The following is a 22,379-nucleotide window of genomic DNA, read 5'->3' on the forward strand; positions in this document are numbered from 1 at the left end:
TTCAGAATTTTTGTCAAATGGTGAATCAGTAAATATAATAGAATTTTTCAGAGAAACAGAATCAATATGGCATCAATATGGATTTGGCTTATGTAATTGCAAATGTTCGCAGTTCTAAAGTCCTACAGGTTTAGTTGATATTCAGGAAACAGAGATACAAGGTAAGATACAGAGGTAAGGTTTTAGTCTCGAGCCCCAAATCTATAGGTTAGACACTCAAGCAATATTCCCATGTTTTAAGGTACAATCTCTTCTCTTTTTGTTCTCCCTAATTTTGTTGCTCCAGTCGGACAGGAGCAATAGCACAGCGGGTAGGGCTTTTGCCTTGCACGCGGCCGACCTGGTTCAATTCCTCTGTCCCTTTTGGAGAGCCTGGCAAGCTACCGAGAGTATCCCGCCTGCACAGCAGAGACTGACAAGTTACCGTGGTGTATTCAATATGCCAAAGACAGTAACAACAAGCCTCACAATGAGAGTTACTGATGTCCGCTCGAGCAAATTGATGAACAACGGGACAAAAGTGCTATAATGTTATTGACATACAATGTTTACAACTATAATATTAATTAAAGCATTCATCACCTGCAAGTTAAGATAAATAAATAAATAAAGTAAAGGAATCCACGCAGGGTCTAGACCCAGGGGCATGGTGCTCCAAGAACTGGTGGGTCATAAAAAAAAATAGATATGGATCAAGGCCTGAGAAGCTGAAGAAAAGAGTGAGTCAAGGTGGAAAATCCCTTTGAAAAATTCCCTGAGCTGAAGGTTGGAAAGGGTTAGCAGACAAAGACACACGTCAAAGCTGAGAAAGGGCGGCAAGAAGTACGGAGTTACAGGAAAGAACAGTTTAAATTCTGCGTAAAAGGGACGCTTGGGAAAAATGATGGAGAGGATATTTTTTCTAATTAACCAAAGACATAAAATCATCCACTGGAAAGGACTCTTAAAATAGTGTTAAATAGGAAAGACAAAAAAACCCACAATTAGATGCATTGTAATATAATTGAAGGCAATCAGAGATAAAAATGATTATAGCCTTTATTCCAGAGAGAAGGGAAAGAGCCCCCGCAAATATATAAAAATCAACGGCTTTAAACTCTTAACAGGGGATATTTTGAGGTTATGGAGGAAGAGAATTTTGAGCCTTGAATTTCTTATCTATTGTCTGAAAGCCTCCTTCAAATTTATGAGATAAACTCTCCTCAGGTTTACAAGGCTTTAGGTTAGGTTTCCTCTACAAAAATCCAATGGAAAACGCTCTTGGAGAGGGCCTCAAAAAAAAAAAAAAAAAAGAAAGAAAGAAAAAGAAAGTCTGAGAGATGTTTCTGAAGAGACTTGTAAAGGTGATAAAATATGGCTAAGGGCTAGGACATTTGAAAAAGAGGTGGGGGTGAGCAAGGGGCAGATGCACACTGAAAGGAGCCTAGAATTAAAATTTGAATGTAGGAATTCAGACGTAGACAGAATCAGCGTGAGGACATGGGCTGAGGCAGGATGGGGGAATCACAGAGCATAAAACGGTTGGGATGTGTCTCAATGGTAAAGTACATGCCTTATATGCAGGAAACCCTGGCTTTAATCCCCAGCACCCTCAATAAAAACTTTTTTTTTCTTTTTGGGTCACACCCAGTGATGCTCAGGGGTTACCCCTGGCTCTGCACTCAAGAATTACTCCTGGCAGTGCTGGGGGACCAAATGGGATGGCGGGGATTGAACCTGGGTCTGCCACGTGCAAGGCAAATGCCCTACCCATTGTGCTATCACTCCAGCCCTCTGATGAAAACTCTTATTATGATAGAAAAAAAAACCCTATAAATTTTGGTTAACCTTATCAATAGGCTTACATAAGATATTAAAAAAAAAACCCATACAAACAGAATGTCAACCAATCAAAAGAAGCTGATGTAGCCAGTAGACAACTAGAAAGAGGGGGGAGGGTAGTGAGAAATTTAAATAAAATGGAAAAATAAGATGGCAGGAGAAAGAAGTTTTAAGGTAAAAACTGTTGTAGTACATGTAAATATAAATGGATACAACTTATCCATTAAAAGAAAGAGACTTTCAAAAGTTTGGAAACTCTTTGGAAACGAACACATTTAACCTGGATTTAAAAGAAAATTAGAAAGGAAAATAAATGTTTAAGAGGAATAGTGAACTGTGGCCCAGAAGCCCAACCATGAACAGCCTTGTATCTCTGTATCTCACAGTGAGTCATTAAAAATAAATAAATAAATAAATATTTTTAAAAAGAATAGTGAAAACACTACATACATCATCTTCATCTTTATTTTAAAGATTGTATTTATTTATTTATTTGGATATGGGCAATGCTCAGGGGTTACTTCTGGCTGTGCGCTCAGGAATTACTCCTGGCAGTATTCCAGGGACCATATGGTGTGTCGGAGATCAAATCGGTTCAGCCGTGTGCAAAGCAAACGCCCTACCCACGGCACTACCACTAGCCCTGTGGGATTCTGTTAGAGCGGCACAGAGAGGAGGTCAGGGTGATAAGTGATAAGGAATATGCCAAGTGTTCATAGTTTTGAGTTTGATTCCTGAAACCGTGAGCCTCCCCACACACTGCACCCCACATCGGGAGTGTCAGGTCTGGCTCAATTTAAAAAGAGGAAAAGCTACACGAGGGCAAGGTTGATACCTTTACATACATTAATTAAGAAACAACAAAAAAAATTAAAACAGCTATTTTAGCATTTGCCTCAAGAAGTTGGAAAGGAGCCCAGGAGAAACGAGCATAGAGAAGAGAAATAAGAAATGAAGAACGACAGCAGAGATTAATGAATCTGGTTCTTTAGGAAGATCAATGAGCTGATGGTGCAATAGCATCACTGAGAGACAGAGACATAGATAAATAAAACAGGGACCAGAAGGACATGGGCTGAGGCAGGAGGGGGGAATCACAGGGCATAAAATGGTTGGGATGTGTCTCAATGGTAAAGTACATGCCTTACATGCAGGAAACCCTGGATTTAATCCCCAGCACCCCTGATGAAAACTCTTTTTTTCTTTTGGGGTCACACCCAGCGATGCTCAGGGGTTAGTCCTGGCTCTGCACTCAAGAATTACTCCTGGCAGTGTTGGCGAACCATATGGGATGGCGGGGATCGAACCTGGGTCTGCCACGTGCAAGGCAAATGGCTTACCTGTTGTGCTATCACTCTGGCCCTCCAATGAAAACTCTTATTATGATAGAAAAAAACCTGTAATTTTTGGTTAACCTTATCAATAGGTTTACATAAGATATTTAAGATATTAAAAAAAACACACACAAACTGATGGTGCGATAGCGTCACTGAGAGACAGAGACATAGATAAATAAAACAGGGACCAGAAGGGGGGAACGAGTCTGGGTCCAGTGAAGATTTGAAAGCCATGTAAAAGCTTCATTACAAAAGTGGTGCTAATTTAGCACCTAGAGATCAAATATAAAAGTGCTTAGAGGGGCCGGAGCGATAGCACAGCGGGTAGGGCGTTTGCCTTGCACGCGGCCGACCCGGGTTCAATCCCCGGCATCCCATATGGTCCCCCAAGCACTGCCAGGAGTAATTCCTGAGTGCAAAGCCAGGAGTAACCCCCGAGCATTGCTGGGTGTGACCCAAAGAGCAAAAAAAAAAAAAAAAAGTGCTTAGAAAAACAAAAACCCCAAGTGGGTGCAAGAAAACATAAAAATTGAAAAGGCAGTTAGAGTCCTCTTCCCGACCTGGCCAAACTTCAAGAGCTGTACATTTGTTTTGTTTGTTTGTTTGTTTGTTTGGGGGCCAGACCTGGCTGTGCTCAGGTGTCACTCCTGGCTCTGTACTCAGGAATTATTCCTGGCAGTGCTCAGGGGATAACAGGAGATGCCGGGGATCTACCCTAAGTCGGCCACATGAAAGGCAAAGGCCCTACCCTCTGTACTATTTCTCTTACCCAAGAGTTTTACATTTCATCCTTCGCACACATCAAGTAAGAGCAAGTTCCTGTTTGAAGCAAGCGGAATCTTAATTCTAGGCCCTACGAGTTCATGGACATAGCTGCAAAACTCCTAAACAAAAGTATTGGCCAATTGCATCTAACAGAATAGAAAATGATTACATTAGGAATACTGGGAGAGAAAAAATGATGATGGTCTAAACTGCAGCAGAAAAAAGCTTTTGCTAAACTTCAACAACCTTTTTATAATTAAAAACTTAGTGAATAAGTCAAAGTCATAATACAAGACCCCATGACAATAATCAGTTTGGGTTTGATTTGACAAAACTTTAAATGTGCTCATTCGTGACTGGAGAGATAGGGGAGGGTTAAGGCCCTTTCCTGGTATATGACTGGCCTGACTTTGATCCCCGGCACCCCTTATAGTCCCCATGTGAGCCCTGCCAGGAGTGATCCCTGAATGAAAAGCCAGGAGTAAGCCCTGAGCACTGCCAAGTGAGCCCCTGCCCCCAGTAAATGCACTCTCTTCCTTAAACGCCAGTAACTGGGGAATGATGTCTACCATCACTTACATTTTTAAATTAATTTATTTGGGGGACATGGGATCCACACCTAGCTGTTCTGTGGGATTACTCCTGAGGATCACTCCTGGCAGTGCTCAGGGAACTGTATGGAGTGCCAGGGATTGAATCGGGGTCAGACGCATACAGGTCAATTGCTTTAACCTCTGTACTGTCTGACCCTTATTGTCACTTCTATTACTTAATATCAAACTAGAAATCATGGGCAATGCTCTAACAGTCAGGACATAGCAAGTTAGGATTGGAAATAAGATATAAAACACTTATTTCTGTAAATATCATGCCAAAAGTGTATATGATTTTTCATAGACAAAATAGTAAATGCATCAATGCATATATGTATAGATATGTAGTAAATGTACAGATGCATAGGCTAGTAAAACCACTGAGTTTAGTCAATCTGACAGAGAAAAGATGGACTTATAAGTGGATAAGAAAACATTAAAAAAAAGAAAACATTAATATATTTCAGGATTTATCAGCTAAATATTAAAAGATAAACATCCAAACAACAAAGCATTTTGATAATAAATCAATAATACTACCTAAGAGTTTCATGTAGAAAATACACAAATATTAGTAAAGGCGGGTAGGCAGTTTGAATAGCTTCTTTAATATTACTACTACTACTACTACTACTACTACTACTACTACTACTACTACTACTACTACTATTTGGTTTTGGGCCACACCCAGCCATGCTCAGGGCTCTGCACTCAGAAATCACTTCTGGCAAACTTTGGGGACCATATGTGGTGGGAATTGAACCCAGGTAGACTGTGTGCAAGGCAAAGCAAGTACCCTACCCACTGTACTATCACTCTGGCCCCACTTCACTATTTTTAAATGAATATCTTAACCTAAAAAAATAGCTGCATGTTTATGCTCATTGCATTGTTATTCACAACAGCCAAAATACGGAAATAGCCCAACGACAGGTGAGTGGATAGAGAAGTTAGGGCATGTGTACACAATGGAATACTACCTACTTATAAGAAAAGATGAAATACTGCTATTTGCTACAACTTGGTTGGGAGGATAATAATACACGTTGACCTCACTCCATGCTGTATATAAAGAAACAAGGCGGGGGCTGGAGCAATAGCACAGCGGGTCGGGCATTTGCTTTGCATGCGGCGGACCTGGGTTTGATTCCCAGCATCCCATATGGTCCCCTGAGCACCGCCAGGAGTAATTCCTGAGTGCAGAGCCAGGAATAACCCCTGTGCATTGCCAGGTGTGACCCAAAAAGAAAAACAAAAAAGAAACAAGGCAAGGGAAAGGGTCGTTAATGATAACAGACTCTTCAACTTTGACTCCAGGATTGAGGAAGCCAATTAGAGGGGTGGCGGGGGAGGGGTTAGGAAGGAAGAGACGGATCAGAAGTGACAGAAGCGCTTGGGGCACGGCCTCAGTAAAGCAATCTCTGCAGACACGCAAACCGAGAAAACTCGGGGCATTCCAGTGCTGGGCTGAGAACTCTGGGGGCTCCCTGGAGTGAGGATGGACAGCCTTCTCTCGTCCCTGGGTACTTCTGGAAGCCCGGGCAGCCACACCCACCTCCCATAGCTGCCACCATGTTGACTAACCCACCAGCCCTGCTCTTCGGGTTCATGAACTAAATCTCCAAGGAGATGATGCAAGCGAAACAGCTAAAATTCATGAGCACTCTGGTCTCTCGCTTGCGAACTCTCGGCGCCCTTGGGAGAGAAGCCCTGGAAGCTGCATCCACATCCCACTGCTGTTGCCACGCCAAAGGCCCCTGCCCAGGCTTCACTAAGAAGCCTCACGCTGCTCATCACAGTTCTACAGAGCCTGAAGCTTCTGAACCGTGTGACCACATACGCAGCTGCACGACAGTACTGACATCCCGGAAGGAACCCACCAAGTTAGATGGGAAAGTAACAAGGAAGGCAACTAACCTCAACAAACAAAACCAATAGCACAGAAAACTCAACTACTGACGAACAGCTTGGTGAATCTTCAGACAAAGACTTAAGAACCCCATAGTTAGATATGACAACTTTCACAAATTTTTCAATTGAATTATCTTTGATAATTCTTTTAGCCATTTTCTTATAACAAGAAATATAAAACAAATTATTGTGTGCCATTACTGGGGCAGGCTTAGGGGTCGTAGGAAAAATACGGACAATAGTGGGATTAGTGTTGGAACATCAAAACCCCATAACAACTGTATTATGAATAATTTTGTAAGCTATGGTGTTTAAATAAAGTAAAAATAATGTGTTTGGGGACTTTCAGGTCTGCACTTGGGGGACCACATGGTGCTGGGAATTGAATGCAGACCAAGTACATTCTAGACATGTGCCCTCATCTTGTTGCATTATTGGAGGAACTTAATAAACTTTAAAATCTAGCTGGAAGAATAAAGCCCAAAATAAATCAATTGTGAAAGAGGAAAGAGAGGGAATGGGCCTCACTACTTGTTAACTCGCGCGCGCGCGCGCACACACACACACACACACACACACACACACACACACACACACACACACACACCATACAGTGCATAGTATGGGAAGGTCTAAGGGCAGACTAATGGTGTGTAAAAGAAGGCTCAGGAGGAATTGGACAGTATGTAGAAGGCCAATGAGGGACTGATGAGCGAGTCCATGTTAGAACCGTCTCCTTCCCGGAAGGAGTAGAAAATGGGACTCGAGTGTAACACCACATGCAGCATAAAAGGCATCGGAGGTCCAGCATCGGATAACGAAGGCACATGCACTACAGCCATGGGGAGGGAAGCACACTGGGACCAAACAGCTCGAATCACGTGGGACACCGTCCGTCGGTGAATGGAAGCTGGGAGAAGCTGCTTTCACAGCCGAGGCCGGCAGAGGGTTGGCACTGACCACAGGCCAGGGGCGCTTGCGAATCAGTGGGGATAGGACAGCTGGATGGGGAAGCGCGAATTCCAAGGGGAAGTGTCACACGTGTCCCGACATGAACAATGACAGCTCCCTGCTGGTCTGCGAAAATCAGAAACCCAGCCTGGGTAATCCCAGGTATAGGAGGGACACAGGAGTCCACTCTCTCCGCTGGGGGCAGGGGACCACGCAGGACTGGTGAAATGCGCCAGCGGACACCAGACCCTTCCCTGGAGCTCCTAGAGCAGTGCTCTTGCTGTTCTGAAGGAGGCATGTGGGAGCACATTGTGTGTCCGCGTGTGGGGCGTGGGGGCAGGCTGCCAGAGTGGGGAGATGGAACGTGGTGGGGAACTGGCTCATCCAGTTTGAGGTCCCTTAAAGTGGTGGGGGTGGGGGTACAGGGGGCCTCCTCCATCCCACCCTCTCCCCTCAGGAGGCACCGAGGGTGTGAGTTGGCTGGGGGAGGGGGGTGGGGAAGGAGACGCAGGATGTTCTGGCTCCCGCTGGCTCAGGGCATCCTACCTCGTCGAAGTCCGCCACATCCTCGCAGTTCTCCAGGACCCGGGAGTAGAAGGACTGGCCTGGGCGAGAGAGAGTCAGGGTCAGGGTCAGCCTCCTGGGTCAGGCCCGGGCAGCCACTCCCCACCGGGATGCCTAGCACCGCCGTCACCTCAGCCTGGGGCCTCAGACCTTGAGCCCAGAGAACGGCAAGTCCCCCCAGCCCCACAGGGCAGTGGTCAAAGGCCAGGTGACCCACTTCATGACTGATGGACAAGCCAGTGAGGGAGACAGTGGGGGACACCCCTTGCACTTCTCCTCAGGCTCTCTCGGCTTCGTGGGCAGTCTCCTCTGCTTTGCTGACCTTCCCTGGTCCCCAGGATGGTGTCTGTCCCTCTGCGACCATGCCTGGACCATGTCCTGGGGTCATACCTGGTTGCTTCCCTCCACTTGCCCCTCGGTTTTCTTGTCAGCCTGCACAGAGGGGAAGCCAGATGTGGTCGCTCCCAGCACACCTGGGCCCCTTCACTGGTGGGTACCGCCGTGAGAAGGATACACAGCCCCTCACTAGCCAGCCCCACCTAGGCCCCACCCAGCGGCCGACACCAGTTCTCCCAGCCACCCAGTCGGAACCAAGCAAGAGAGGAGGGGGCGGGGTGCTGAGTGGGCTGTGTGGGAGCCTCAGCCCAGGTCCCGTCACTGAGAAGCAATCCCTGGAGTCAGCGATGTGGGGCCCCACCCTGGGGACTTGGGGTAAAGAGAAGAATGAAGGGCACAGCCCCCACGCTCAGGAAGCTACACCTAGGAGGGGCAGTGAACAAGGGCGCCAGGACCGTATGGTACACACCCCAAGACAACTTTATATCCTGCAACCAGCACCTCGAGGCACAACTTGGTCTCAGTACCCTGCAGTATGATTCAGCACCCGGCAGTATGCACCCCAAGTTATGATTAAGAACCCAGCTATGTGCAGTCCTGATATAATTCAGTATCTGTAGCATATGCCCCAACTTATAATTCAATACCTTGATTTATATGCCCCAAAGATTAAGTTTAAGTTTCTTGATAGCACAGCGGTAGGGCATTTGCCTGGCACGTGGCAGACCCGAGTTCAATTCCTCTGTCCTTCTTGGAGAGCCCGGCAAGCTACCGAGAGTATCCTGCCTACACGGCAGAGCCTGGCAAGCTCCCCGTGGCGTATTCGATATGCCAAAAACAGTAACAACAAGTCTCAAGATGGAGACGTTACTGGTGCCTGCTCAAGCAAATCGATGAGCAACGGGATGACAGTGACAGTGAAAGATTAAGGTTAGTGCTCTAGGGGCTGGAGTGATAGCACAGCGGGTAGGGCGTTTGCCTTGCACGAGGCAGGACTCGAGGGGACACAAAGTACCGCTCTGCCACTCTCGCACAGAAATTCTGGAAGACTGTATGACTAGTACCTGCAGGGCCAGGATGCTGACAGAAAGTCCCTTTTCTCTCCAGTATGAAAAAGGGGTGTGTGTGTGTGTGTGTGTGTGTGTGTGTGTGTGTGTGTGTGTGTGTGTGTGTTCCTATATGACCATATGCATGCTTGCATATGTCACCTGTGTGTATATGCATGCATGTATATATAACCTGTGTGTCTATGCTTGTGTTTGGAGCATGTGGGCATGTGGGAAGAAGTTGCATCCAAGCTTAATGGGGGGAGAAGCTATAAAGCAGAAGCTACGTACACAGAAACTAGGTATGAAGTAGGCAGCTGGGAAAGGAAGGTTCTTTAGCACTAACTGGGGACCAAACAAACGAAAAACGGAAAAAGAAAAAACTCTCAACCCTAGCAGCCAGGGGAGGAGAACCAGCATGAGCAATAGAACCTGAGTTCCTTATAATTTCTCCCATGGGCGATGAGCAATGCCCACAAGAATCAGGTGAGCTCATGCGTGTATCGAGGCTTCTCCCAGGACGAGTTGTGCTGGGTAATCAAAGGTCTTTTCATGATTGAAGATACAAATGAGCCTGGGATATAGACTCCCCTGCGGTGGGGGGGTAGGGGGTAGGGGGACAGGCCAGGAGGCCCCAGGCTGAAGGAGCCCACACCTGTCTGTTTCCTGTAGTCTCGTTAGACAGGAAGTGAAATGCAGTGAAATTAACCACTGCACAATTTAAACATCAGGGCTCTGTTCTTAATGCAGTAAAACCTCATTGCCTTAGACCCTGGGGATTTGAATGTGGTGAATATTGTCAAATAAGAGGATTTAAACTCTAGATACTGGGAGGAAAAATACGGTTCACAGAAACAAGTCAAATAAATTGCACAGAAACAGTGCAAAGGGCATCTTATTAAGAAACCAGAATGCTCCGTGGCCTTTCTGAAAAGCCGCCTTTTAGACAGGTTAGATAAACGGCCACAAGGTGCCTTCCCAGGGCCTCCCTCTCCTCTTCAGCAGGACAGAACCCGGGGACCCCCGCCTCCCTCCTGAGGTCTCCGAGGGGGAGACTAGCTGCGACCTCATTTTCTGTGGAAATGAACCTGAACGGCTCAGGTTCATTTCCACAGAACGTCCACTCCAGTCCTCCTCCTCTTGTTGACATTTCAAAGAGGTTTCCAGACGAAACTGTTTCTAACCCCTAATAGCCAGTCCCCTTCCTTGCCACCAGGAAGACAGAGCATTAGGACTGAGAGTGAAAATGGCGTGTTCCCGCAGAGGGGAGGAAGCGTTTGCGGACAGGGGGATGAGAGCTGGGGATGGATCGGTTATCCGCCTTCCATTGGGGAATCTGGTCAATACGGTGAGGGCAGTGGAGAGCCTGTGACCTCACATGTACCCACACTGGGGGTGGGGTAAGGGGGAGCTCAAGAATCCTGAGGCTAGTATGGGGGAAATTGTCTGCCATGGAGGCAGGGGGAGGGTGGGAAAGTGGGGGGTACTGGGGACACTGGTGGTGGGGAATGTGCACTGGTGGAGGGATGGGTGTTTGATCATTGTATGATTGAAACCCAAACATGAAAGCTTGTAACTGTACCTCATGGTGATTCAATTAAAAAAAAAGAATCCTGAGGCTTATTCAAAGGCACTTTTAAGTCATTAGCCATTTTCATTTTTTTCTTTCTTTCTTTTTTCCTTATTCTCTTTTTCCTTCTTTTTGGGTAACCCCCGGTGATGCTCAGGGGTCACTTCTGGCTTTGCATTCAAGAACTACTCCTGGTGGTGCTCTGGGGACCACGTGGGATGCTGGAGATTGAACCTGGGTCAGCTGCATTCAGGGCGAGCACCCTACCCGCTGTGCTATCTCTCACTCCAGCCCCTCACATGCCATTTTCAAAGTGCAGCTACCGCCAGGGGAAGGAGCAGTGTCTCAGATGCATCTGGAAACGCTAAGCTTAATGCGACCCGATTTAAGGGGCACCAGGTCAGCTCTGCACCAAGAGCCAGTTTTGCTACAGTGGCCCGACAGGGGCCAGATGTTGGGGAGAGGCAGCATGGGGGTGGGGGGCTTGTTCATGCCCACCTGTGGGAAGGTCTCCTCATCTCTGTCAGCACCTGCCCTGGGCAGGGGCTGGGCTGGGGTGCTGCAGAGACCCCTTAGATATGCACATGGCCTGGAGCACTGTTTTACAGTCCCCGAGGGGCCTTGGTCAGAGACCTCAGTAGAAGGTAAATCTGTCCCTGGAAAGTGAGAACTCCTAGAGCAGAACGGAAGGAAGACGGGGCGAGGCTGAGCACTGATTCTGGACGAGCCGCCGGGCCCTCGGGTGTGGAGACTGGGGTGAAGGGACATCCAGGCGAGAACACTGGGGGGCAGGGCAGAGGTGTGAAGTGCAGAGTGGGGAAGGGGCTGGGAATGGAGTCCTGAGGGTGGAGGCCAAGAGGGAAAGGGGCTCCCCCAGGGAGCCGCCCACCCTAGGGGCTCCTGGGATCCTGGTAGGGCACAGAATTGGGGGCCTTGGGGGTCTGGAACCAGCTTCCCAGAGGACAGGCTGCAGGGGAGGCCTCAGGATCCAGCCCTCCGGCCGCGCCCCTACATACCTTCTGCTTCTTTCTTTTCCCGTGTGAGCTGAGATGTAGCACCCCTGTCTCCCCTGCACCCCTTCCCTCTGCAGGGCCCGCAGCCCCCCAGTCTGCTCACGGGCACTCTGCAGGGCCCGGGCCTCCCGTTTCCTCCCCACTAGCTCAGATCAGCCTGTTGCTTCCGGAAAGCCAAAGGCTCCCGTGAGCGGCTCTTGCTGGCCCCCGGAACAGAAAAAGGACCAGCACATGCAGGCTTGCGGCCTGGCCTGGGCTGCAGTTTGGGGGGTCGTAGGGATCTCTGGGCCTTCAGGTCATCCTCTGAACCCTGGGCCAGCGACATCCCAGACCATTGAGAGGGTCCAAAAGAGACTGTTGTAATGAAGCACCAAGACCTCAAAATGCAAGGCCAGGGGATTGGGGTGAGGCTCAGGGGCAAGGCCACCCCAGCTCTGACCCCAGCCGTCCATGTACTGGCATGTACAGAGAGAGGAAGGGGACTCGATGTCCCTTGGTTTTCTCATCAATGATAAGATAAGAAGCAGGGACCAGAGCAAGAGTACAGTGGGCAGGGAGCTTGCCTTGCACAAGGGTGACATGATTTGGGTCCAGGACCCATCCCTAGGACAAAGCCAGGAGTAGGCTGTGGGCAGCCCCAGGTGTGGCCCCCAAACAAACAAAGACACGAGCAAGCGTGGACCCTGCTCCACACTTCACCCCCGATGGGAAATGACTGTGAAGCCAGTTGAGTCCTGGTTTTCCTTCTGACATTTATAATTTAAATTGAACAACGGTCTCCTCTGACTCACGTCTTTGTAGCTTATTTTCGGCAGCGTGTAATTAAGAGCAAGCTCCTCTTCATCTTATATAACACTTCCAGCTTTAGGGATTTTAGGCGTTTGCGATTGACTCTCAATTTGGTAAGATTTACATTCACAGATCTCCCTCCAGCCAGCGTGCCAGTGAGCTCCAACAAAGCATATGTCGGCATCTTCACCACACACATAAGCTGGCAAACAGGCCCACTGCCTCCAAATGGCCCCTGCTCCCCCTCCCTTCCCTATCAACCTCTGCCTGCCCCCACTCAAGGTGATCACTCAAGAGATCACAGTTCAGGTTTCTTTCTTTTTTTTTTTTCTATTTTTGCTTTTTGGGTCATACCTGGTGAGGCACAGGGGTTATTCCTGGCTCTGCACTCAGGAATTTCTCCTCGAAGTGCTCAAGAGACCATATGGGATGCCGGGAATCGAACCTGGGTTGGCCACGTGCAAGGCAAACGCCCTGCCCGCTGTGCTGTTGCTCCAGCCCTGGCTCAGATTTCTTACCAGAATTTAGTCCTGCCTGTTTTGATCTGTGCATACATCATAGCAAAAAAAGAACAATTTTTGTGTGTGTCTGGCTTCTTCAGTCAGTGGAATTTGTGATGAATCCATATTATCGTGTGTTTCAGTGATTCATTCATTTTCGTCCCAGAGGAATATTCCCTTGTGTGCGTATATATACCACCACAGTTGGGGCACCCTCTTGGTGATGCCCTTGAGGTTGCTTCCAAAGACGCACTTTCAGAGTAACAGGTAAGAGTGCTTCACGTGGACATACACTTTCATTTCTTAGGTGAGCAACACAATGTCTCCGGACCATAGAGCACATTTAGGTTTCGCTGTGGAAGAGGGCACCTGCTTTACAAAGTGTGGCACCATTTACAATCTCATGGCAACAGAAAGGAGCCTCAGGAACCACGTGCTCACAGTGTCAGCTGTGGGCAAATGGTCGGTCACATGTTAGTACACAGAAATGGTTTCTTAGCCGGGGTCTAATTTCTATTTCCCTTGTGACTAATGACATCATCACGATTTTGTGTGGTTAGTCTATTCCACGTATAAAATGTCTACTCAAGTCTTTATTTTAAAAATCTGACTTATTGTTGTGGTGACTTTATAGGGGTTCTTTATATAGACTGACTACTAATCCACTTGTTAAAATGCATTGTGAATATTTTCACCTGATGCTTCTTCATATTTTTGAGGGGGCCAGGGGGCCAGCACTTCTACATCTGGAGGTGCTCAGGTCTAACTCCTGGCTCTGTGCTCAGGGATCACTCCTGGCAGTGCTCAGGGGGACTATATATGCCAAGGATAGAATTGTGGTTGGCTGTATGAAAGGCAAGCAACCTGCTTCTTACAATCTTAAATGTGACTCTTTTTTTGGATGAGTAGAAGTTTTTAATTTTTTAAAAAACCATTTCTTTTGTTGAGTGCCACGATTTATGAGACAGTTAATAACATTTTTACGCATACATTATCCAATACCAGACCCATTATGAGAGAGTCACTTCCCTCCACTGTGTCCCCAAGGACCCCACCTGCCCCCACTCCCAAGTAAGCTCAGTTAGAGAGACAAAATCTTCAGTTCTGAGGACTTGGGCCATTTGTTGTTCTCTTGCTACGTTTCTTTATGTCCCCCACACAGGAGTGATCCCACTCTCTTTCTCTCCCCTCTTTTCCTGTGGAGGTGGTGACACACACACAGAGATGAATAGAGCTAATCTGAAACTCCACAAAATTATAAATATTTTTTCAAAATTAGATCTTTTTTAAAGAAGTATTTAAATTTAAAGAATATTATGAATACCAAAAAGGAGGGAAGGGAGAGAGAGAAAGAGAGAGAGAAAGAAAGAGAGAGAGAGAGAGGGAGGGAGAGAGAGAGAAGTATCTGTCAGAGACAGGCTGGGAGGGGTAGCAGGAAGGAAATGTACACTGTCGAAGGAATGGGTGTTGGAACACTGCATGACTGAAACCCAATCGTGAACAACCTTGTAACTGTGTATCTTACAGTGACTCAATTAAAAAAAATGAACATTATGAATAATTCTGTGCTAATGTATGTTAGAGTTTATAAGAAATATGTAAATCCTACAAATGTAAAATTTATTTAGAGTGGAGAGAACTTCAAAAATTTAAAGGGAAAAATCTGAATAGATTTGTAAAGTACTGTTTTAGCCTAAGAAAAGGTATACTGGCTTTATATTAGAAAATACTATGTTAAATAATATAGTAAATATTAAATTTAATATTTAATATATTAAATTTCGGGATTATTAAATAAAGGATTGTAATAAAAATCTCTCTGGACATGTGATTAAAACATGGCGGCCTCAGAGCTCCACCCACCCACATCTGGCTCCCGCCGCTGCCAGAGAGTCGGCCAGCTTCAGGACTGATCTCAGAGACACCAGAGAGACCCCTGCAGCTGCTCAGCCCAGCTCCGAAGCCCCTGGGACGTGCAGCCACACACGCAGCCATGCAACACCTACAAACTTCACAGAGCTGAGCAGACGCACAGGAAAGAACCCAGGTCACATCTGACAGCTCAGTCAACCCTCAGGCCATGACTTCAGCAACATCACGACGAGATATGTGTTATAATAAGCAATAGGAGGGGAACAACTGTCCCTGCCAGGGGAGCACGCCTGGGGATGGGTGGGAAACTGAGGATGCTGGTGGAGGGAAGGGCACGTTGGTAGTGGGACAGGTGTTGAGAAGTTGAATGCCTGAAACAATTGTATTGTGAACAACTTTGTAAATCACGGTGTTTAAAAAAAACACTATGGATGTAATAAAAACCCAATCAGACATAGGACATTCAATATAGTTGAGACATTAAGGGGTCAGAGGGATAGTACAGTAGGTAAGATGCTTGCCTTGCATGCAGCTGACTTGGGTTCGGTCCCCAGCACCCCATTTGGTCCCCCGATCCCACCAGGAGTGATCCCGGAGCACAGAACCAGGAGGTAGCCTGAGCACTGCTGGGTGTGTCCCAAAAGCCAAAAAACAACAGAAAATGAGATGTTAATTCATTATTGAATATGTATAAAATGCAAGTTAGGAGTAAACAGACCTTTCTCAATGTAGTAGAAGACAGCCGTTAGTGCCAGGAGCGAGTGCCAGGCGCAGAACACATGCTGGGAAGTTTGTCCTGTCTTTCTTTTCAAGAATCTCCTTGCTGCTTCTTGCGAATATGGTTTAAAAGCTATGAATCCCCAGAGTTGTTGCCTGTCCACGAAGCTCTGTCTTGTTCCTTCAAGTCAGAGGGATTATCTAGCTGGACAGAGAATCTTTGCTGACATATTCATGTCATTGAGTCTTTTCAATCTTGCTGCTTTCAACGTTCTGTCTCTGTCGTTGGGTTTTGTCATTCTGAGAACAGTGTGTCTTGGGCTTTTCTACATTGAGTTTATTTTTGCTGGGACCCATCAGGCCTCTTGTATTTGGTTCCTTGTATACCTCGTCTCCGGGAACTTCTTAACTACAATCTCTCTAACTATGGTTCTCATCCATTTTGCCTTCCTGCTCCTCAATGCCTCCTGGACACTAAGGAATCTTAATTTGCTCCTCATGTGCTCTTTCCAGAATTCTCTGGTGTGCTGTTCATTTCTTTTCAGATGTTTTTTCCATCTCCATTGTTTTCTAGAAGTTTCCATTATCTGACCTTAGAGCTGCTTAATCTTTTCCTCAACTGTTGTTATTCTGCTGCTCAGAACCTCCAATGAGGTTTTTTTTTTTTTTGCTTGTTTTGGGGTCATACCTGGTGGTACTCAAGGCTTACTCCTGGCTCTGTGCTCAAGAATCACTACAATATGAGGATGGGGTGCCAGGGATGGAACCTGGGTTAGTTGCCTGCAAGGCAAGTTCCCTACCCACTGTATTATCACTCTGGCATTATAGTCCTTTGAGCTATTTCCCTACTCCCTAATTTTTTTAAAAATATCATTATATATCTCCTCTTTATTCCTGATACTGGCAATTTGTGTTTTCTTGCCTTTTTTTTAAACCTGTGTCTTTCTAACTGCATTTCATCTAATTTATTAATTAAAAGAACAACTTTAGGTTTAGTTTTTTGTCTGTCCTCTATTTCTTTTATTCTCTTTAATTTTGCTTTCCTTGGGTTTCATTTCTTTTTAGGTACTGGGGATTGAATGTATTTATTTTTATGTACTGAAACATAATACACAGACCATAAAATTCACCCATTTAAATTGCACAATTCATATTCACAAAGTTGTGTAACTGTCATCACTTTTTATTCCAGAATATTTGTATTATCCCCTAAAGAAACCCCATACTCATTAGCAGTCACTCCCCATTCTCTCTTCCCACCCACTGGCAACTACTAATCTATTTTTTTTTGCCTCCATGGATTTGTCTATTATAGGCGTTTCATTTAAATGGAACTCTGTGATAGCTCATCTTTTTCCCCCCCTCTCTGTGCTTCTTTCAGCTAGTACAATGGTTTTTTTTTTTCAAAGATGAGTATAAATTTTTTTCTTTCCCTTTAGTACATTAATTGTGTGTGTGTGTGTGTGTGTGTGTGTGTGTGTGTGTGGAGATAGTGCAGAGTTAGGGCAAGTGCCTAGCATGCATTTGGTTTGATTCCTGGTTTGGCCCTGGTTTGATTCCTGACACCACACAGTCCTTCAAGCATCCATAGTGCAGCCCTGGAGAGCCCACATCACTGGGGTAGCTTATTTGTCCCCAGAGCCACCAGGCCTGTGCAGCATTGCGCCTGTGAACCTTGCACGGAACCCCGCCAGCAGCTCGGGGAAGGGGACAGTGTGCAGTCGGGACTGTTCTCCCTTGTCCCGACTGCGTCTCCCCTGGAGAGATAGTCATGGTTGGATGGTCATTTCCATATCGCACAAACGCTCCGGGCTCATCTCAGCAGGGGCTGGGGGATCTCCCCTGTGTCTCTGGAGAGAGGAGAAGGGGGCCATCAGAGCTGATGGGGTTGGGGTGCTGAGGGTCCCCTGTGTAGAGAAAGCAGGTGGGTCCCGCCCTGGGTGGCGTGCACAGAGCTCAGCCCCTGTCATGCACTCTGGGGGTTGCACAGTCCTGCCTGCCACCTTTAATTCCTGGGGTGGGGTCCAGGAAACTGTGTATGGGGGTCCTAGCTTTCCCCCAGGACTTCAGAGCTGGGCATGAGCCATGGGTACTCTGCCTCCTGCTCGGGGGTGGCAGAGAATATTTCAGCTACAAGTCCTGGTAGTCCGGGACTGAGACTCCTGCCTTGCATGCAGCTGCCCTGGGTTCAACCCCAGTCCCCAGTACCCCGTAGGGTCCCCTCAGCCCCCCCAGGAGTGGTCCCTGGGCACAGAGCCAGGGGGAAACTCTGAGCACAGCTGGTGAAAACGAATAACAAAAACCAAAATGCTATTCACTGTCAGGAGAGACAGCTCCCCTTTGCTGTTGCTTTTGGGGTCTTGCCAGTAGTGTGAAGGAGTTACTCCTGGCTTGGCGCGCGGTGGACCACGCAGTGCTGGGGATGGATCCCAGACCTGCCACATTGAAAGCAAGTCTGGGGGCTGGAGCGATAGCACAGCGGGTAGCTTGCATGCGGCCCACCTGGGTTCGATTCCCAGCATCCCATATAGTCCCCGGAGCACTGCCAGGAGTAATTCCTGAGTGCAGAGCCAGGAGTAACCCCTGTGCATTGCCAGGTGTGACCCAAAAAGCAAAAAAAAAAAAAAGAAAAGAAAAGAAAAGAAAGAAAGAAAGAAAGAAAGAAAGAAAGAAAGAAAGAAAGAAAGAAAGAAAGAAAGAAAGAAAGAAAGAAAGAAAGAAAGAGAGAGAGAGCAGCAGTGCCCCATCTTATGGGAGAGAATCAATGTGACCTCGAGGCTGAGGGAATAGCCCCTTCCCTGCTCTTCCTGTCTGCGGTAACAAAACCTCCCTCATGTCTGGGACCCAGCTGCCCTCCCGCTACCACAGTGGCCACTTCTGCTTCCTCCCAGTCCACCTGCCCTGAGGGCTCCCCCATGCACGCACGCACGCGCGCGCGTGCATACACACACACACACACACACACACACACACACACACTCATACCTCCTCCATCAGACTGTGAGAGCACTGCTCCCAGAAGCCCCACCCCTTCCTGTGGGCTGTGGGCCAATGGGGTGATGGGAGGAAGGGTGGGGTGCCTGTAGCCCCTTTTGCTGCTGGCCTGTGGACACCAGCTGGACTCCCCCAAATGTGCTGGAGGAGGCGACCAGCCTCCCTGTGCCGCCCCGGAATATCCGCCAGGCTGTGGGCTGTTTGGAGCGAGCTTGGGCAGCTTGATTCCTGATTTCTGGAGCCACTTCCTGTCCAGGCCTGGCGAGGAGCCGCTGAGGCCCTGAGCAGAAATGTGTGCGAGCGAAGGACGCGGGTGTCGAGGGACTGGGGGTGGGGTCGGGGCTGGTTACAACAGCTCTGACCCTAGTGGCCGGGATGGCGCCTTCCCAGAAGGCCCCCAGTGGTCCTGGTGTGGCCTCTGCGTTCCAGCGAGCCTGGATCTCCATGCATGCCGCATGCCTGATGCATGCCTGACCCAGAGCACCGTGACTCTGTGCTGCTGGGGTCAGGCCCTCACACGCGTGCAGCAGGCCACGCCAGGGGCTGTGGGAACAGAGAGGAGAGCCGGACAGGCAGCTAGGGGCGCTGAGCCGTGTAAGAGTGGGGTGCAGGAAGGGGGTTAGGGACCAGAGCGCTGGTCAGCAGCCACCGGGCCACAGAAGTCCAGGAATGACCTAACCCAGGAGTCTCCGCGTTGCTAGTGAGCAGAGGCCAGGCCGGCTGGCTCTTCCCGCTTCCCTCAGAACTCTGCAGCTCTGCTCACCCCTGCTCACTCCTGGCTGACCACAGGGCTTGGGGGAGATGTAGGGAGCCATCTTACAGAGCTTGGCTCTTATCGGCTGCTTGGGATTCCTGTGATCTTATCATTTCACCACTTGTCTCACTAGCCAACGGCCATGCCTGATCAACATTTTACTACTGTTCCTATGGGGGTCCAAGCATGCATACCACCCCCTCCCACCAAGAGGTATAAGTATTTAACTGCAGTAGAATAAACTCTCTCTTTCTCTCCTCCTCCTTCTGGCTCTGCATCTGTTCATTCGGCTGTGTCCCCTCCTTAGCCCTGTGAAGGGTCCTCCCTGCAGGACAGGATGACGCCCGCAGGGAGGACCCCACAGGGGAGAGGAGAGAGGATGCAGGAACCCCCGCCGGCTCTCCCCCAGACCCCGTCCTCAGCGCCCCCCTCCTGTTCTCTCTACTCTCACCCCAAGGACAGAAACTCAGAGGGGCAGGAGAAGTGGCAGAACCAGGACAGGCCCAGGGCTTCCCAGCCCCGATCTAGTACTTTCCCCACCAGAGCCACACCTCTTTCCGAGGAGCCGTGAGGTGTCTGGCCGGAGTTAGGGTGTATATCCCTGAGGTGTCTGGCCGGAGTCAGGGTGTGTGTATATCCCTGAGGTGTCTGGCCTGAGTCAGGGTGCCTGTCCCCGAGGTGGTCTGGCCTAGCGGGGCAGGAGGCACCGCTGACCTCGGACTCCTGACCCACGCTGGCCTTCGCTCCGGGGCCCAGGAAGCTCTGGGCCTGCTTCTCCGCCCGACTCTTCTCCTGTGTCTCGTTTCTCATTACAGAGTGTTTGCTGGGAGGTCAGTGGTTGTTGGGGGCGGGGGGCGGTGCAGAAGATGCTGTGGAACATTCTAGGATAGATCCAATTCCTCCCAATTCCTCTTAGTGTTGGCCTTTGGGGAGGATGTCTCTGGGGTTGTTGACTGTGGCTGCGGCCGGCTGCGGCCTCTCTGGTGCCACAGAGATGTAGCTTGCATCATTCTGGAGACCCTCTTGATCCTGCAGGCCACCCCTTCCCCAGGGCACTGCGTCTGGCCTCCTACCGCTGGCTCCCAGCTGGAAGGGGTCTCCGGGCCCCCAGAAGGACACACTGGGGGTATCTCTGAATGGTCAGAGTGGGGGGCCCAGGACCAGCCCCACTGCTCAGAGAACAAGGTGGGCACCGCGGACCACCCTCTGGTAAGCAGAGGAGAGACAGGGGCGGGCAGGACGCGGCTCCAGGGCAGGCGCGAGGTTGTGTGAGCTGGGGCCTCTGCCTCAGCCCCCAGCCTCACCGTGCAGGTGTGTGTCTCAGACCTCAGTTTCTCTGGCTACAAAAGGGGGATTTTCCAGGGCCTGGAGCCCCGCATAGCTGAAAGACCAATGATGAACTTTGCCACGGCAACCTTGGATGAAGGATGCACTCGCTTCTTGGGCCAGCACCTCTGGGATCACGGTCTAGACCAGCATGCCCAGTGCTGACCTGACCTGGGGGAGCACTGAGGGGCCCCGTCTCCCCCCTGGCACAGGGGAGGTGTGAGTCCAGCGGCCCAAGGCTCGCTGCAATCTGAGGGGGCTCCTCCGGCTCATCCCCACTCTGCCTCTTTGGGAGATGGGCCGAGGGGAGGCTGTGGGCCAGGGGACAGAGCTGGGGACAGGCAAAAGCTGAGGTGACTGAAGAGCAGTGGCCAGCCTGGCCCACCTTCCCCACTGTCCATGGGGTGAAGGCCGACCTCACCGCCTGGCTCTGTTGGACTTCAACCCCCAACCGCACACTCAGCTCTGGCACCTCCCTGGCCCCCCCCAGCCTAGAGCCCCCGTATTCCCAGCCACTCTTCCAAACTCGACATCTGTCCCCCATCAGCCTCCTCTGACCTCACCTTCCTCTAACCTTCCATGCACACACCTCCTGCTGGTCCCTGGTGCTGCAGCTGAAGTGTCACCTCCTTCAGGAAGCCTTCCCTGACCACCCTACATCTAACTCCAGGAGCTAGCACACTGTAGCTTGCATGCTGCCCTCGTCCCTGTTCGTGTCACACCATACACCAGGCCTTCCTGCCTTCCCACTAGCCCTCCTGCCCCATGGGACGAGGGCCACTTAGGAGGAGAGATGTGCTCCTTGCCCCAGCCTTGCACAGGGATCCGGGGAAAGGACCGCTGGGTGCATGGATGCGGAGGGGAGCCGAGAAGGTCCGAGGATCCCTGTTCACGACTAGGGCTGTGGGAGCCTGTGGGTCCCCACCCCGTCCCAGTCAGCCTCTGGCTGCCCGTTTCTAGAAGCCTCCTGGCGTCTTTCAGGCTGAAGGTCCCACCCCCAGCCTGTGGGAGGGAAGACAGGACCCTGGAAGGCTCCCACCGTGGGGCTTCCCTGAGCCCGGGCTGGGGGTCCTTACTCCCGCCTTTCCAGACCCCCCCTCTCCTCCCCCTGCGCAGACAGACCTCGGCATCCCCAGGGGGCACCGGCACAGTCGCAAAGGAGCCGGACATGGACGCAGCCAGGGCGGATTCTCCAGGGGCCCCCAAGACCAGTGGGGCCAAGGGCTGGAGCCTGGCTCGGGGAAAGCCTCGTCCCCCCTGGCTGAAACTTTTCGCATAAAACCTTCCTGCCCTGCCCCGCCCCGTCCCATGGCCCAGGCTGGGGCCTCCCCCCCCACCCCTAGCACCAGCACAGGACAGGGGCATCCCTACCTCGGAAAGTCACTTTGGCGATCCGGTCGCCCCTGCCGCGCAGCTCTGAGACCCTCTTGAGGTGCACGAGCAGAGCCATGCCGGGCGAGGCGGGAGGGAGCGAGGAGGAAGGAGCGAGCTGGGAGCACCCGCACACCTCCACCGCCTCC

At 49.8% G+C, this 22,379-nt stretch overlaps 1 protein-coding gene across 2 annotated transcripts in view; it reads right to left on the reverse strand.

The window, feature by feature from the left end:
• OTOF (otoferlin) overlaps positions 1–22,379 on the reverse strand; it is an 83,759-nt gene extending 61,380 nt beyond the window's left edge. For both annotated transcript variants that reach the window (XM_055123215.1, XM_055123216.1), the window contains exons 1-2: positions 22,231–22,379; positions 7,925–7,983 (exon numbers count right to left, since the gene is read on the reverse strand). In XM_055123215.1, coding sequence (XP_054979190.1) covers positions 7,925–7,983; positions 22,231–22,309 — 138 coding nt within the window. In that variant the 5' untranslated portion in view covers positions 22,310–22,379. The remainder of the gene's footprint in view (positions 1–7,924; positions 7,984–22,230) is intronic.

Source organism: Sorex araneus, chromosome X (genome assembly GCF_027595985.1).
Source record: "Sorex araneus isolate mSorAra2 chromosome X, mSorAra2.pri, whole genome shotgun sequence".
Taxonomy (NCBI): Eukaryota; Metazoa; Chordata; class Mammalia; order Eulipotyphla; family Soricidae; genus Sorex; species Sorex araneus.